Source organism: Balaenoptera ricei, chromosome 7 (assembly GCF_028023285.1).
Source record: "Balaenoptera ricei isolate mBalRic1 chromosome 7, mBalRic1.hap2, whole genome shotgun sequence".
In the NCBI taxonomy this organism is placed as follows: Eukaryota; Metazoa; Chordata; class Mammalia; order Artiodactyla; family Balaenopteridae; genus Balaenoptera; species Balaenoptera ricei.
This window is the reverse complement of record NC_082645.1, coordinates 54,494,707-54,512,922: the sequence shown is the minus strand read 5'-3', so window position 1 is coordinate 54,512,922 and position 18,216 is coordinate 54,494,707. Positions and strand designations below refer to the sequence as shown.

At 35.9% G+C, this 18,216-nt stretch overlaps 1 protein-coding gene across 11 annotated transcripts in view; it reads right to left on the bottom strand.

Moving 5' to 3' along the window:
• LOC132368520 (sodium channel protein type 2 subunit alpha) overlaps positions 1–18,216 on the bottom strand; it is a 90,002-nt gene that overhangs the window by 46,054 nt on the left and 25,732 nt on the right. For 6 of the 11 annotated variants that reach the window (XM_059927195.1, XM_059927200.1, XM_059927198.1 and 3 more), the window contains exons 11-14: positions 17,719–18,066; positions 10,945–11,077; positions 6,408–6,646; positions 480–653 (exon numbers count right to left, since the gene is read on the bottom strand). In XM_059927195.1, coding sequence (XP_059783178.1) covers positions 480–653; positions 6,408–6,646; positions 10,945–11,077; positions 17,719–18,066 — 894 coding nt within the window. Of the gene's footprint in view, positions 1–479; positions 654–6,407; positions 6,647–10,944; positions 11,078–17,679; positions 18,067–18,216 lie in introns of all 11 variants that reach the window. The other 5 variants (XM_059927203.1, XM_059927201.1, XM_059927196.1 and 2 more) reach the window with 4 other exon arrangements.

Here is an 18,216-nt window from a genome sequence, read left to right as displayed (position 1 = left end):
CTGGCTGAAGGAGCAGATGTAGAGGAGCTCTGTCTTCTTTCCCTGTACACTCTACCCAGTCCCGGGTCTTGGCTTCTACAGGGGCAAAGTGGGCAACTCCATAATCCCTTAGCCTCTGGTAGAAAGATGAGCCCATCCAAAGCCCCAACCAAGCCTTACCATGGGTAAGTAAACCCCATATAGCTGAGAGGTACATATTGTGTTGTTTAATTTGATATGCGTTTATCTATGACCTCCATTTTCTCTCTCCCCATTAGCCTTGCCATTCAATTACTAAGGACAAAACTATTGGCTGTTCATTTGAATAAACTTAATCTATGCATTAAAACTATGAGGAAGAAGAAATTACCATCTGCTTTGTTAGAAGTATATTCAAATAATATTAAAGCTATGGGAAATCTTGTAATTTTTTCCTAGAAAAGAGTGACTACTAATTAAATTATTTATAAAAACATTATGGTTACTCTCAGTTAATTTACCAGTCGAAATGATCGGAGAACTGACAATCCTTCCACGTTTGCCAAACCAAGTTCCATTAAACTAAGGCTCACAATTAAACCATCAAAAATATTCCAGCCTTCTTGAAAGTAATAATATGGATCCATGGCAATTATCTTTAGAAACATTTCTGCTGTGAAGATCCCAGTGAAGACCTAAGTGAGAAATGTTTATTACACAAGTGAAGACTCTTGAAAACATAAATAACTATTGAGCAATTTAATTTAGTCCCAACAAATCACAATTCAATTCTGAGTTTTAAAAATTGGCTTGGGTCCAGGAAATTAGTATCCTCAAATGGTTTGTATTCAAATCAATATTTAATTGTTTACTATATTTAAGGTTCATCAAGTGATAAAGAATACAAGAATTAAGACAATAAAATTAATATTCTTATTTCTATATTCTTAAGTGAAAGGTTCAGCTAACTCTTTGTGGTCAACTACCTGGCTCTGCCTCTGATCTCCCTAGCCCTCCAAAAACTCACCAAATAATTACCTAATAGTTTGGTTCCCTCCCTTGGCGCTGCAGGCAAGGCTGGTGCTAAAAAGGCTTTATATTGGCTGTAATAAACAAGGTCACCACTAGCCCTATAGATGTTAAGGATGCTTTTAAAAAAAAATTTATTTTCCTGGCCAAAGAGAAGCAGCATTCTCTATTCTCCATTTTCTTTCTCTACAACTATTTTAAATTTTCCACGTGTCTTCAACCATTTTTCTTTATTCTCCACTCTCAGTACTTTTGCATCTCAGAGGTAATGGAAGTCAGTCAACCTGAACTCATTCAGTTTCCTTATATCTACCAAACTACTTACATTCACACCATACTTTGCTTTTTTTTTTTCCTGTTAAAAATTAAAGACATGTCCCTGCCTTGCTCTAATTTCTGCAGCTGCAATTATGTATCTTCTTTGGACTTCTTGAAGAATTCACTTTCTCAATTAACCTGTAGTTTCAACCTCTTCCTGCTACTGACTGCTTCTTATTGGGATTTTACAAGTATCAACAGATACTCAGTCCCTCTCCACCTTAAAACTGCCACCAGCATCATAAAAGAAACTCTCCTTGCATTCTACTTCCCCCATTAGCTACCACCATCTGTCCTCTCTTCATAGCCCAACTTCTTTAAGAGTTTGTGTACTTGTCTGTACTCACTAGTTCCATTTCTTTAACTAACCCCCTGACCTGCCAGTCAGCACAAACTGCTTTAACCAATTTCACCAACATAACCGAAACTGCCATTGATCAATTCAATTGAACTTTTAGTAGTTATCTTGCTTGCCTCTTTAGGAGTTTTTCACAACGTTGTCTGTTCCTTGTTCCTTAAAATAGTTTCTGTCCTGGCTTCAGTGATCCACATCTCCCTGGAAACTTCTCAGTTGCTTTTCTTCCTCCAACAAATCATTCAACACTGGATTTCTTCAGAGGTCTTTCTGTCCTCAACCTTCTTAATCTAATTTTCCTTTTACAATAAATTTACATTTTGAGATCTATTTTCCCATTCAAGCATATCTCCTGAATTCCAGAACTACATCCTTATTTCCTTATTCAGCACCTCCACTGGATAACTGTCTCACAGGTACCTCAAATTCAACAGGTCCAAAATTCATTTCATCACTTTCTCTGCACAACCTTGCTTCTCTTCTGATATTTGCTAACTCAGTAAATGGAATGACTCTCTACCTCGGTGGCCAGCTCAGAAACATGAGAGTCTTGCTAACTTTTCCAAATATCTCTTGACTACTTCAAGTTGAAATTCACCCATGCATGTATTACCAGTTTTTCCTCCTTTTATTGTTGAGTAGAATTCTATTGTTTGAATATTCTATAAATATTTAAATAATGAATAGCACTTTTTGTCTCTTTTCCAAGAAATCTTGGCCGCCCCAATCACATGTGCTAATATTTTCATATATTTTATACTTACATATGCTATAAACGCTTGCTTTAAATAATCAGCTGTCTTTTCAAGAAATTAAGATAAGGGTAAAAAACCAGTATTTTCTATTTACCCACATTTATTCATTTCTAGTGACCATCATTCTCAAATTTCCATCTAATACGTTCTTCCCGTTCAGCCTGAAGAACTTCCTTTAGTATTTCTTGCAGCATAATTCCGGTGTAACAACTTTTTTAAGGTTTTGTTTATATTAAAATTCTTTATTTCACACCAGTTTTTGATAGATAGTTTCACCATAGAATAATGTTTTAACTTCTTTTTTTCTTTTTTTCATGAGGCCACTTTCTTATGGCCTGAACTGTTTCTGATGAGATGTTAATCCCTTGTATATAATATGTATTTTTCTTCTGGTTGCTTCTAAAAGTTTCTTTTGTTTTCACAGCTTGGCTAAGATGTGCCCAATGTAGTTAATTTTATATTTATCCTTGTTGATGTTCACTGAAATTTTACAATTTAATATTAAGGTGTCTAAGTTAATATCTTTCATCAAATTTGAGAACATTTTGGCCATTATTTCTCCAAATATTTGTTTTGTTCCATTCTCTCTTTTGTCCTTCTGAGTCTCCCTTATGTAAATATTAGACCACTTGATGTTATTCTGCAGATTAGTGTGACTTAGTTCATTTTTCCTGTAAGTTTTTCTCTGCTGTTCAAATTGGATAATTTCTATTGGTTTGCTTCAAGTTTGACACTTTCTTCTGACATCTGCAATTTTCTTTTAAACTCATCCAGTGAATTTTTCATTTTAGAATTTGTACTTTTCAGTTCTAAAATGTCTAGATAATTCTTTTATATAGTTTCCATTTTTTCTGCTCATATTCTCCATCTGTTTATTCTTGATGACCATTTTTTTCCTTCAATTTGTTAAATGTATTTATAATAGGTCCTCTAAAGTCCTTTAATGCTAATTTTAGTAATTCAGCCATCTCTGGATCTATTTCTATTGAGTATTTTTTTCTCTCAACTAAAGTTACAGTTTCCTATTTCTTCACATATCATGTAATTTTTTATGTGATGTGAATAATGTGTTGTAGAGAGTTTTGATTCAATTATTTTCCTCTAAAAAGTACTGATTTTTGTCCTAGCAGGAAGTTAAATTATAGGTTGGCCACTTTGAACTTACGGTAGTTTGGTTTAATACTTAAGTAGGGCACAGCTATTTTGGTTTGCTCTTTGTCCTAGTTGAATCTTCTGGTTCACTGACATAGCCTTTACTCCTTAAGTGTAACCCCTTTGGGGTTTTAAAGGAAAGCCCAAAGTCTGTTCAGTTTCTCCATCTTGGTCAGCTTTAAATTCCAAACTCTTGGGAAGTATTTCCTTCTATTCTTTTTTTTTTTTTTTTTTTGGAATAATTTGTGAAGGATTGGTGTTAATTCTTTAAATATTTGGTAGAATTCACCAAACAGATTATCTGGGCCTAGGCTTTCCTTTGTGGGAACATCTTTTGATTACTAATTCAATTTTTACTTGTTATAAGTTTTTTTGTATTTTCTATTTCTTCTTGAGTCAGTTTCAGTGGTTTGTTACTTTCTAGGAATTTGTCCATTTCCTCTAGGTTATCTAATTTGTTGGCATACAATTATTTAAAGTACTCTGTATACTCCTTTCTATTTCTGTAAGATCAATAGTGATGTCCCCTCTTCATTCCTGCTTTTAGTAATTTGAATCTTCTCTCTTTTTTCTTGGTAAGTATAGCTAAAAATTTGTCATTTCTATTGCTCTTTTCAAAAAATCAACTTTTGGGTTTGTTGATTTTTTTCTGATGTTTTCCTATTCTCTATTTCATTCATTTCCACTCTATTCTTTATTATTTCCTTTCTTCTGCTAGCTTAAGATTTAGTTTGCTCTTCTTTTTTCTAGTTTCTTAAGATGAAAATATAGATTATGGATTTGAGGTATTATTTTTTTACTATAGGCATTTACAGCATAAATTTCCCTCTAGGCACTATTTCAGTTTGGTGTGTTTTCGTTTTCATTCATCTCAAAGTATTTTCTAATTTTTCTTGTGATTTCTTTTTTAACCTATCAGTTATTTACAAGTATGCTTTTAATTTCCATATATTTATAAATTTTCCAAATTCCTGTTTATTGATTTCTAATTTCATTCTATTTTTGTGAGAAAAAGTACTTTGATTTCAATCTTTTTAAGTTTAATGAGGCTTGTTTTATGACCTACCTATCGCTTATGCTGGGGAATATTCCATATGTACTTGAGAAGAATGTGAATCCTGTCTATATATTTTCTACTATTATTTCATTATCTTCCTTAACACATAAGACAAGTCCTATTTTGAACTGTCCATTTGTTGTTTATGTCTTTCCAGCATCCACTCTCTCTTCTTCTGATAATGGTAGACCTAATTTTCTTCTTTATAATTGTATTCATTTACTCTGTCTCCAGTGATAAGACATGGTTCTGGTTTGGCCAAATAGGGCATTCTAACCCTAAAATCATATTAACTGACTGATTTAGAAATGGTCATGTAACTCCAACCAGGCCAATGATATTCAATTCTTGGGCTTTTGTTAGAACCACTAGTTAGGAGGCACAATCCTTCTGCTTAAAGAGCTGTGTCAGGATAAAAGTTGGTAGACCATTGACATCAATAGAATACCCAGCCAGAGATGAAAAAACATACTTGGAAAAAGTTGGCAAGAAGCTAACTCCCAATGACATTGACTGAGAACCTGAATCTAGCCAGATTAAAACGTGGATCTATGCCCAAATGGACTTTAGTTACTTGAAGTAATGAATTATCTTTATTTTTGCTTAAGCCCATTTGAGTTGTTTCCTAATATCCACCTCCATAAAGCTTCTTTGATCCCTTGCTCACTTTTTATAGATAATGTTGAATTGATTGCTATATATGTGAAAAAATTTGGACTAGGTAATGTTATTGTTCTTTCCTAAAATTTTGTGATTTTTGGCCACAGCTTAAAATAGTCTCCGAAATATCTTTTACAGTCTCTGATATAGTATTCAGAGCTTCCATTGCTTTGTGAATTTCTCATTGGTATATTTTCTCCCACTGTAAAATGCAGACATTCATAGTATCTACCTAAGGACTGACTTTGTGGGAACCTAGAGAGAGGGATTTTACATAAACCATTTAATACAATGCCTGGTACAAAATAAGTGGTCAGCATATATATGTTAACTTTATCAGTTAAGACCTATCTGGATTATAATAAAAAAATAGTGGTTACTTCAGAGCCTAAAAATATTGTGTATTATACTTCAGAATATATCATTTACTATCATATAGAACCTGTTTATGTGTTCCTTTATCAAGTTGGGAGGTTCATGAGAACTTAATAAGCCTCATATTGATATTAATATATTTTTGTTGCCTGAATTTATTCATTTTGTTTCTCTGTAAAAGACCACTTTACTTTCATTTCTATCATTCTACCATGTATCCATGAATGTTAATACAAAATTTTAAGTAAAAATGTATGCAAAAATTAATCATTTATAAATTCTTAAATTTATAGGACAAATTCAAACAGAAATAATAACCTCTATGATGTTTCCTCTCTTAAAAATCCATCTTCAGTTATGAACAGATGATATTTCAAAATTATCTGACTTGGCATATTTTATAATTTGTTTGGCAAATGTAGACATGTCTGAAAGAATCTATTCTAAATACCTGAGAAACACATCAGGATTTTACCATAAATCAATATCCTCCATAATTCATAATAATCTTTGTAATGAATGGGCAATTTATATTTAATTCTAAATCAAACTATACATAAAATCTTTGAATCTTTTCCACTGCTAAACTGTAGCAATATATTTTTGTTATAAAAAAGTGATGCTGAACTTTTGCTGTCCAGGTATATACGGCCAATTAATTCATATTTAATTTGAGAGTGATATGTGAAATTCATTAAGGCAATCACGAACTCTTTCAATGGGTAGAGTAACTCTCAGTGAGCCTTACCAGGTTCCCGACTGACAGCACACTGCTAAACTGCTCCGTCATGGGATAGTGCTCCATGGCCATGAAGAGGGTATTTAAGACAATGCAGATGGTGATGGCCAGGTCAACAAAAGGGTCCATCACAACCAAGTTGACGACATGTTTCACCTTTAACCATGGCTTACAGCAGTCCCAAATCAAACACATGTTAGCAAATTTATACCAGCAGGGTGGGCATTTCTGTCTGGATTCTTCAAGTTCTGGAAGAAAAAGGTTAGAATACTTATGAAAACTGCTTCCTTCCTATTAAGCAGCCTTTGGTTTAAACTGAAAGTGATTTTTAAAAAATCTAAAGTTGTTAAAAGGCATTATAGGTTAATCTGATGGTTGAGCAGGAAAGCACTTACAATGGATTAGCTGTCATAAAAAGTGTGGGCACAGAAAGGCTAGTAAATTTCCAAATTTATCTTGGTTAAACATGGTTTCCAAGATTCTATCTACAATATTAAACAGTCTGATAATTATCTTTAAGGCTATCAGAAATTAATGCGTAGGACTTGTGTTAAGTATACTTAAAGCTCATCTATGTTCCAGATAGAGCAAGACATATATTATCAAAGTACACCTCTCAGGAGATGTCTTTAAAACCTTTATCAGTCATGCTGAATCTCAGTTTCTTGGATTAGATATGTTCTTTGTGTATTTTAATGAGATAGTTTTGTCAGTGTCACCAGTCTTAGTTAAAAAGTTTCTAGTTAAGCCTAATTAGATATAGGCCTGTATATTAAACTCAGTGGTATTTCTTAATTTAACTAGATGGCACAAAAGAAGAGGAAATATCAAACCTAGGAAACTGAGAACTGCACTGTTTCACAAAATGGGACTTATGTACTACTGGTAAAATACAAGAGGAGCTTAGGTAGAACATACGTAGAATTCATAAATTTTAATGGTATGCATTTATTTTAATATATTAAAATGTATAACTATCACACCAAACCTATGATATAAGATTTCATATAAAAATACATTTATTAAAAAAAAAATACAATGATTTCAAAAAGAATTTCAACTAAATAATAGGAGAGAAAAGACAGAAATGCACAGATCTATAAGGTGATACTCAAAATACTGAAACAGTAAATATTGGCAAAGAATTTGGGATAATTAGGAAGTGGGAAATTATCTGCTCTTTTCCTTTGGTATATTTCTCTCTTAATCAACTCTTGAGTGAGAAAAGAATTCAGAAGTTGTTGTTTTCTGCCAATATCATTGCTGCACACTCTGTTACCTGCTCTGCCAAATGTGAGACCATCACTGATTAGCACTAAAATAGAGGAAAAGATTCTTTGTTCATCCATAGCATGACTCTGGTTGGTCACTTTAGTATTACTACTGTGGCAACTGGAATATCCCTCCAAACCTGGTACAGTTTACTAAGAATTAAACTTTTCAAGAGAGTTTATGTAATGGACAAACATGACCATAGGTAGTGATTTTTGCTTTGCTGATAAACATTCACTACAAATACTATAAAGTTTACTACTTCCCTAAAGTAAATTAATTTCCTTATTATTTTTAACAGAATTCCATGAGAGGTAGATTCTTCAATTGTCTCTTTATATACTGAAATTCTTCAAGTACCCAGTTTATTTCCTTTTCTCTTAAATGTAACTTTTTAAACAGTAAACAATAGCTGAATTGTAAATCAGAAGAAAAATATAAATATAGTTATTATGCACTGTTTTGTAGAAGCTTTTAAGACTCCCGAATAAACTCATATTTATACTGAAGGTAAAAAGGCTTTACTACTTACAGTAAATAACAAAAGAGAATTGAAAAAGCTCTTTGCCTATGTACAGTCAGAATAAGTATTTTTTAAAATGTTACTTGTAATTTAGCAGATAAAGAGAAGCAAATAGAAACTGTGTGGGAAAAAGTAAATCAGAGAAAAGTTCAAAAGGCAAAATGCAGCCAGTGTTGCTCGTCTTGACACCAGGAAAAAGTGGAGCAGAGTTGTTAAATTCTAAAATAAAATCATTCAATTATTCATGCTAAAAAATAAGAATAAATAAAAAAAGGATATCACACTTTGAAACAAAACAAAGCACTCAGGGAGAACTACAGCCACGTCTCCATTATTCCTGGGTGGGTTATCCACACTGAAAATCATTTACAGCCCAGTTTAGATCTTTTGCTGGCTCCCCCCAATTCCTCAGTGCTTGTACCTCACCCTCCCACCACCTTCCCAAGGATTTGACCTGGAAACATTTCCATATGGTTTTTGCATTTAAAAAACTTGAAAAGCAAACAATTCATTTTTCCTTATCTCCTACAGTGTCATTAAGTAGGAGGCCATTCATTCATTGCTTGGACAATGAAGACTTAGCTGTAGTTCAAAAGAAGGAAAACAAAAGTTGCCAGCCTGGATCAACAAGCCTGGTTCCAAAAAGGAAAGGTGAACTAAACCATGATTAGACTTAGAAGGAAGGATCTCCAAATAAACAGATTATGTCAACCTAAGACACCTTTCCACTGTTATTAGGGAAAAAAAAGGACTATATTAAAGACAGCTCTAGTTGCATGTATACGCTATGTACTGCTAAAAACAAGCCTTGATTAATGCCAGATTCAAAATGTTTAGATATAATCGAATAAAGAAAAGTAGGCTTTGCATTCTATACAACCAATGAAAAACAGAATGAAAACTCAGCCATTTTTCCTTACATAAATATAAAGTTAAAAGCTCTGCAGATATTAAAACCAAACACTCAGTCTCCTGCTTCCTAAGTTACACTTATCTCTAGGACATCCTTTTCATTCTAAGCAAGTCCATGAGACACATTTACATGGAGGGCGATGTGGGTGCACTCATTTTTAACTCCATATCTTAATTAGTGGACAAGTCCAATCTTGTGGTGGTGGGTTGATGTTTTTTAAGTAATTTCTTAAGTTAGCCCAAACTTAATGCTATCAGAAGTTCAAAGTAGGACTGTTAATTTAGACTTACCCTGTCTCCTTCTCTACTTCTTGCTTTAGGGAGCAGACATGCTGCTGACATCGGTAGCAGAACCACTGGCAGCTTCCTCTCAGTGGTTTTGCTATGGCAAGGAGCAGAAGACCAGAGAATCTTCAAAAGATTTACCTGGAGGGACAGGGAGGAGCAAGCTACTGGCAGCTGGGGGGGAAGAGGGAGTGCAAGCTAACGCAGGCGAGGTTGGGGAAGAACGTACTGAGTTTAATATTCCATAGAAATCAGTGAAAAGATTTCTGATATTGCATTAGGACATTATGAAAATTGGGTCCTGCAGTAACTGACATGGCTGTGATATGTAAGACCATCTACATTGTGAGATTTTCCTGGCTGTGACTTTTAGGCTTTTGGTACTAATATTAGTATCACGGGATCTTTGCATTCAGACTGGGAAATAATTATTGCAAGAATCTATCCAGTATCAAGAGAAACTATAACTAACAGGAAGAAAGGCATGAGCACATGTTCGCGCTCTCTCTTTCATTCTCCATCTTTCTTTTTCCTGTGACACATCTACACACACACACACACACACACACACACACTTCGGAGGGGAAGAAAAGGGAGGGGTTATAAAAGAGAAAAGGAGAAAAGGGGAAAGGACAGCATGGGAGGAGGACAGAATATATTTTACATGAAAGTATTTTCCAAGCAGCTGAAGTTGATAGTTGATGTCTGAATTCACTTACAGTATGGAAAGGCACAAACATGTGAATTAACAAAACAACAATAAAACAACCAATAATAATATTTATTGACTGTCTTCTACATGCCAGGTGCTTCTACATACATAGGTGCTTTATATATGAGGCCTTATTTAATCTTTACAACAACCTTAATCTAAACGTCATTATCCACACTTTACTGATGAAGAAACAAGTGTAGAGTCCCAAGCTAACACACAGAGCCAATGATTGATCGCAAATCAAGCTGTCCTCAAAGTCTTTATTTTGGAATTATAAGATCCAGGCCTCTAAACAATATATTCACTACTCACGTATAATCTGCAACTAAAGAGAAAGCTAAGATATTGTAATATCTGATCAGAGAGAGGCAAAAGTAGTTTTACAAAATTTTGAAAACTTTGCTTCAAAGAGGTTAATATCAAACTCTAATTTTCATTTTTTCATTTATACAACTGGTTAAATCAAAAGAGTTTAGAGCTTGAGTCTCAAGCAGTTAATACAATTTAAATGGGTTAGCATCACCATAAAAATAAACATTTATCATTACATTCCTTTTTATGTCATGCACATAACAAGCTTCAACAACTTAGAACTTAATCTACCAAAGTGGTATCCCAAGTATACCTCGAATTTGCAGTAGATTCCTGGAGGCTAAATGTAAAACTCCGTATGAGACAACAGAATCCATGTGTTGGACATGGATTTTACTTTTATTTAGTAAAAGACATAATGATGATTTGGTGTCAAGTCAGGAAGAATTTTCTGGGAATTTATGAGAGTTTTTTTCATCATTACCAGAGCACTGCCAAGTAATTGTGCTGTAAGACTTTTGACATACCTTCCATGGTGTTGGTCAAAATACTAGCCATACTCATTGCTCTTTGCTTTGCTGTAGGATCTTCCAACAGATCCATGGAAACATGATAAGAACTGGACCGTCTCTTTCTTATTTCCGTTTCAGTAGTCGTGCCCTAAAAAAAAAATTCATCTGAAATAACTATTATTTTTAAGGGTAGCAAAATCCAAAGTGTTCCTGTAATAGGTGTTACTTAACTAAGTATTCACTATGCTTTCCCAGATGTAAACAGCTCATTAAGACATTGCTGGAATCATCATTCTTGGGAAGTGTTTAAAATCCCATCATATTCTCAGCTTTCAGGGATGTCTGGGTTTGTGATCAAGATGGACTTTTCTAATTCCTCCAACTTGGAGCTTTGGGCTGGAGGGATCATGCCTATTACAGGATAGATAACCTTTTAGCATTTCAGCCAGTCCTATCTAGGACTTCAAACTGAAGCATATCACTCTTTGATTTACTCACAGGTTGAGCTATTAGATCTTTATTTATATATATTCATGTGGTTTAATGCATGAAAAGAACTTTAAAGGCTTCCCTAATATGTTCTCCTAAAATGAGAATTCCACTTTAAAATGCTTCTGTTCATTATAGACAGGTAACATTTCCCAACATCCTTAATAATAAAAGTAATTTTTAGAACTATCTATAACTTTGTCTTACACTTACAACACAACCCATCCTTGGCATTGAAACTCTAATTTAAGGCAAAACATCAAATTGGGGGGGGGGTCTTTGATTTTTAGCAATGTTGTAATGACTTGGTATGTTTCTATTCCAAAATAAACTCACCAGAATTTCAATATGGGCAGAAATTTATTCCTATGTCAGGAGCTCAAACAATGAAGTTAATGGTCACAGGAAAAAAGGGCAAAACTCAAGCATTCCTAATGTGGGTCTGAGTGCTAATAATAAATAAGAAGTCACTTTTAGTTCTCTGAGGATTTTCCATATTTCTAAAATAGTAATATGAGTCCTGTTCATCTACTTTATTGTGCTATGAATAATTAACATTATTTTATTAAACTCCATGCCTCTAATGCATACATATTCAAAAGCAGACTTTCTACTCAATTGATAGGATTGTCATTAATGGGAATAAACATTCATTTAGGTCACTCTAAAATTAATTTTACTGTGAAAGAAAAGTAAAATTAATGAGAAAAGAAATAACCCCTCTCTGAAACTAAAGCTCTTTAAATTAAAAAGTTGTCTCTCAGAATTTAAAATATTTTGCCTTGTCAGAGAAAGACAAAGTTGGAAGGAAAAAATAGGGTCGCTTATGAATTTGGTAAAGTAGCAGGATACAAAATTAATGCACAGAAATCTCTCATTCCTGTATACTAATGATGAAAAATCTGAAAGCAAAATTAAGAAAACACTCCCATTTACCACTGCAACAAAAAGAATAAAATATCTAGGAATAAACCTACCTTAGGAGACAAAAGACCTGTATGCAGAAAATTATAAGACACTGATGAAAGCAATTAAAGATGATACAAATAGATGGAGAGATATACCATGTTCTTGGACTGGAAGACTCAACATTGTGAAAATGACTCTACTACCCAAAGCAATCTACAGATTCAATGCAATCCCTATTAAACTACCACTGGCATTTTTCACAGAACTAGAACAAAAAATTGCACAATTTGTATGGAAACACAAAAGACCCTGAATAACCAAAGCAACCTTGAGAAAGAAAAACGGAGCTGGAGGAATCAGGTTCCCTGACTTATAGGAATCAGACTATACTACAAAGCTACAGTAATCAAGACAGTATGGCACTGGCACAAAAACAGAAATATAGATCAATGGAACAGGATAGAAAGCTCAGAGATAAACCCACGCACATATGGTCACCTTATCTTTGATAAAGGAGGCAAGGATATACAGTGGAGAAAAGACAGCCTCTTCAATAAGTGGTGCTGGGAAAACTGGACAGGTACATGTAAAAGTACAAAATTAGAACACTCCCTAACACCATACACAAAAATAAACTCATAATGGATTAAAGACCTGAATGTAAGGCCAGACACTATCAAACTCTTAGAGGAAAACATAGGCAGAACACTCTATGACGTAAATCACAGCAAGATCCTTTTTGACCCACCTCCTAGAGAAATGGAAATAAGAACAAAAATAAACAAATGGGACTTAATGAAACTTAAAAGCTTTTGCACAGCAAAGGAAACCATAAACAAGACGAAAAGACAACCATCAGAATGGGAGAAAGTATTTGCAAACGAAGCAACTGACAAAGGATTAATCTCCAAAATTTACAAGCAGCTCATGCAGCTCAATATCAAAAAAAACAAACAACCCAATCCAAACATGGGCAGAAGACCTAAATAGACATTTCTCCAAAGAAGATATACAGATTGCCAACAAACACATGAAAGAATGCTCAATATCACTAATCATTAGAGAAATGCAAAGCAAAACTACAATGAGATATCATCTCACACCGGTCAGAGTGGCCATCATCAAAAACTCTACAAACAATAAATGCTGGAGAGGGTGTGGAGAAAGGGGAACCCTCTTGCACTGTTGGTGGGAATGTAAATTGACAGAGCCACTATGGAGAACCATATGGAGGTTCCTTAAACAACTAAAAATAGAACTACCATACAACCCAGCAATCCTACTACTGGGCATATACCCTGAAAAAACCATAATTCAAAAAGAGTCATGTGGGGCTTCCCTGGTGGCGCAGTGGTTGAGAATCTGCCTGCCAATGCAGGGGACACGGGTTCGAGCCCTGGTCTGGGAAGATCCCACATGCCGCGGAGCAACTAAGCCCGTGAGCCACAACTACTGAGCCTGCACGTCTGGAGCCTGGGCTCCGCAATAAGAGAGGCCATGATAGTGAGAGGCCCGTGCACCGCAATGAAGAGTGGCCCCCGCTTGCCACAACTAGAGAAAGCCCTCGCACAGAAACGAAGACCCAACACAGCCATAAATAAATAAATAAGCAAAAAAAAAGAGTTATGTACCACAATGTTCATTGCAGCTCTATTTACAATAGCCAGGACATGGAAGCAACCTAAGTGTCCTCTGACAGATGAATGGATAAAGAAGATGTGGCCCATATATACAATGGAATATTACTCAGCCATAAAAAGAAACAAAATTGAGTTATTTGTAGTGAGGTGGATGGACCTAGAGTCTGTCATACAGAGTGAAGTAAGTCAGAAGGAGAAAAACAAATACCGTATGCTAACACATATATATGGAATCCAAAAAAATAATGGTCATGAAGAACCTAGGGGCAAGACGGGAATAGAGACACAGACCTACTAGAGAATGGACTTAAGGATATGGAGAGGGGGAAGGGTAAGCTGCGACAAAGTGAGAGAGTGGCATGGACATATATACACTACCAAATGTAAAATAGATAGCTAGCGGGAAGCAGTTGCATAGCACAGGGAGATCAGCTCAGTGCTTTGTGACCACCTAGAGGGGTGGGATAGGGAGGGTGGGAGGGAGGCAGATGCAAGAGGGAAGAGATAAGGGGATATATGTATATGTATAACTGATTCACTTTGTTATAAAGCAGAAACTAACACACCATTGTAAAGCAATTATACTCCAATAAAGATGTTAAAAAGAAAGAAAAAGAAAGAAAGAAAGAAAGAAAGAAAGAAAGAAAGAAAGAAAGAAAGAAAGAAAAAGAAAAAATAGGGTCGCTTAAAGGTCATCTAGTCGCTTCTGCTCTATTTAAAATTATATGTGTAATCCTATATCTGTCTAATTTTTAGTGCTAGATTCCAAAATCTCTAATGATATTACCAAGGAAATTCTTTCTTAAGTTAAATTGCTTCAGTTGAATTTATGTGTAAAGTGCAGGATATTGTATGCTTTGGAGGGTGGCATTTGTCTGCAGCTCTTTATTTTCTGTTCTCTTTTCCTCTCTGCAGCCTTGCAAAGCCCCTTCTTTGGCCTGCACCTTCAGCTCATGTGGCATTTGTCTGCAGCTCTTTATTTTCTGTTCTCTTTTCCTCTCTGCAGCCTTGCAAAGCCCCTTCTTTGGCCTGCACCTTCAGCTCATGTGGCATTTGTCTGCAGCTCTTTATTTTCTGTTCTCTTTTCCTCTCTGCAGCCTTGCAAAGCCCCTTCTTTGGCCTGCACCTTCAGCTCATGTGGCACCATATGTTGCAGCTCATGTTGCAGTGCCCTGCCTCACACCTGACTGCAGCACTGAAGGACGGACACAAGGCAGCAGGAAATAGAGATCACACTAGGCTTTCTTTCAAACTGCCCCAATTTGCCTTCAGAGATTTATCCCACCCTCTCTGATATGACAGGAGTTTTGTGGTAATTATTGATAAATGCTAAATATCTTCTGACAGACTGTTTATGCAAAGAAGTTGTGGATTTATTTTTGTTTGTTCAATTAACCTTTATCAAGATCAGTGATACTCACACTTTATTATGTGTAAGAACCATGTGAGATACTTGTCAAGGAAGAAGAAATCCCTGATCTTGCTCTCCTTGGCCTTTTGGTCTGAGTAAGTCTGGGCCCAGAAATCTCCATTTCTTTCTTTAAACCACTTTATTGAGGTATTATCGACATGTAAAAAGATGTATATATTTCAGGTACGCAACTTGATGAGTTTGGGGATAAGTATACACCCATGAAGCATCACCACCGTCAGGTCATAAACATTTCCATCACCTTCTAAAGTTTCCTTCCACTCCTTTTATTATTGTTGTTGTTGCTATTTGGGGTAAGAACACTTAACATAAGATCTACCTTCTTAGCAAATTTTAAATTTACAATTCAGTATTGTTAGCTCTAGGTCCTATACTATATAGTAACATATCCAGAATTTATTTATCTTGCATAAATGAAATTTTGGACCCTGTGGTCATCAACTCAGAGAAGCAGAGAGTAGAATGGCGGTTCCCAGGGGTGGAGGGAGGGGGAAATGAGGAATTTCCACTTTGAAAAGTATCCCAGGGAATTCTGATGTAAGTAGTCTGAGGATGAAATATATTTTGAGATACACTGGGTTAAAATGAAAGTTTTTGTTTCCTTGGCCATGTCTTCTTTTCCATTTAAGAAAATTAATGGGAGGTAATATTGCAATACGGATAGAATGTAGGTTCAGTAGTCAGCATACCTGGAGTCAAACCCTAGCTCCACCATGCACAGGCCTGTTTCCTCCTTATAAAATGAGGATAATATTAGTAACTACGATAAAGGGCTGTTGTGAGGACTAAATGAATTAATGCATGTAAAGTGTTCTGGACAGTGTCTGGTACATAGTTAGCCATGATTATTTTTTAAGAGAAGTTGACATTCCCTTTGCATTCTTCCAGTTTCTTTCACAACAGAGTTCTACTTTTTTCATGACTTGATCTGACTCCAGGATACCTGGACATTTCTCTGGGAGAAAGTGGTGGGGAGAGGCTATGTAAAAAAAGTGAAGAAGAGGGGCTTCCCTGGTGGCGCAGTGGTTGAGAATCTGCCTGCCAATGCAGGGGACGCGGGTTCGAGCCCTGGTCTGGGAAGATCCCACATGCCATAGAGCAACTGGGCCCATGAGCCACAATTGCTGAGCCTGCGCGTCTGGAGCCCGTGCTCCGCAACAAGAGAGGCCGCGATAGTGAGAGGCCCGCGCACCGCGATGAAGAGTGGCCCCCACTTGCCGCAACTAGAGAAAGCCCTCGCACAGAAACGAAGACCCAACACAGCCAAAAATAAAAATTAATTAATTAATTAAAAAAAAAGAATGTCCTGGAGGGATTGCTTTGTTAAAAAAAAAAAAAAAAAAAAAAAAAAAATTGAAGAAGATCAGTGGCTATGTCTATAATCCAAGGTAAGAATCTCCTCTATTAGGTGACTGCAAGCTGACTCCATATAATTTTAATGTAGCTTAAAGAGCTCGTCCAACTACAATGAGTAGAATTGTGTAAAAAAAAGAATCATACAGAGAAGATTTTAATATGATTCTGTAAGCTATAAAGTATAACCAATGACATTGCTAGAATATTTTTATATTGGCAAATGAAATCTTATTTAATACCGAACTTAAAAAGCACCTATGTTTTACAAAGGAAATGTCAATAACATATCCCTGTAAGTATCTGGTATTTAGTTGAAACCCTTTTTCATATGCATGATTTAGGGCCACTATGTTTATTAAAAAATTCATGACGGTAATATAAAAATTGAAATCTGCCCTAACAATTACAACACATGACTTTACCAGGTACTTTGAGTGGCTTCTTTACCACACAGATGTACAATGGTCATTTGACTGGGTGCTAAAAATGTTACAGCACTCTGACCTGCCAAGAGGAAGAATGTTGCATTGCAGGATTTAGATGTACTTAGTAATACTATCTACTTCAAGTGGAAGTATTAAGTTCTTCTTTTAAAGGAACAGAGATAACAAGATCCTTAAGATAAGTATTTATATCATTTCTTGCATTTACTTTGCTTATATTAACTAATCATAATGCATGATAAATTGTTGCTATACTTTTTGGCAAGTTTCATTCTGTAGTAATAATGATGAAGGAATACTTCTAATTATAGTCTATGAGACCCAACCTACGTTTTTAATTCATTTGAGAAAAGTCTGAATTGAACAATTTGGCAAAATAAGTTCATAACTTGATTGAACTGACCCCTGGCCTTTGGACGTTAGACTCAGTAAAATACACACGTGTGGAAATCGAAACCCATTCCTGCCTGCAACCAGCCACAGCTCCCTCCCCAACAGCTGCAGGTTTCACTGGCCTCACCTCTGGCAGGAGCTGTCCAGCAGGAGATGTGAGGGCAGAAGGGCCCCCGACCAGGGAGACCACGCCGTTGCAATCCACAGCACTATGCATCTTCCCGTTCATGGGCAGAACGGGGAGCACCCTGGAGGCGCGGCTGGCCTGGCTGACGTTGCTGGGGCGCCGCTCCCCGTGTCTGTGCGGCACAAACAGAGAGTCTCTTCTGCTGTCGTTGTCTTCGAAGGTGCTGTGCTCGTCATCGGCAAAGTCATTCTCAGAGCCAATATCCTTGGCTCGACCTCTGAAGCTGAAAAGGCTCGCCCTACTGTTGCGTCTTGGAGAGAAAAGGGAGCCACGGATGCTCAATAAAGACTATCAATAACAAGAAAGGAAACAAACAAACAAACAAAAAACAGATGAACAGAATTAAGTGCTGGTGTCCTGAACAATATGAGCCTGGACTCTTCATTTCATAGCTGTTGACTCACCAAAGGTAAGGCATTGGACAGGTGGAATCAAGGG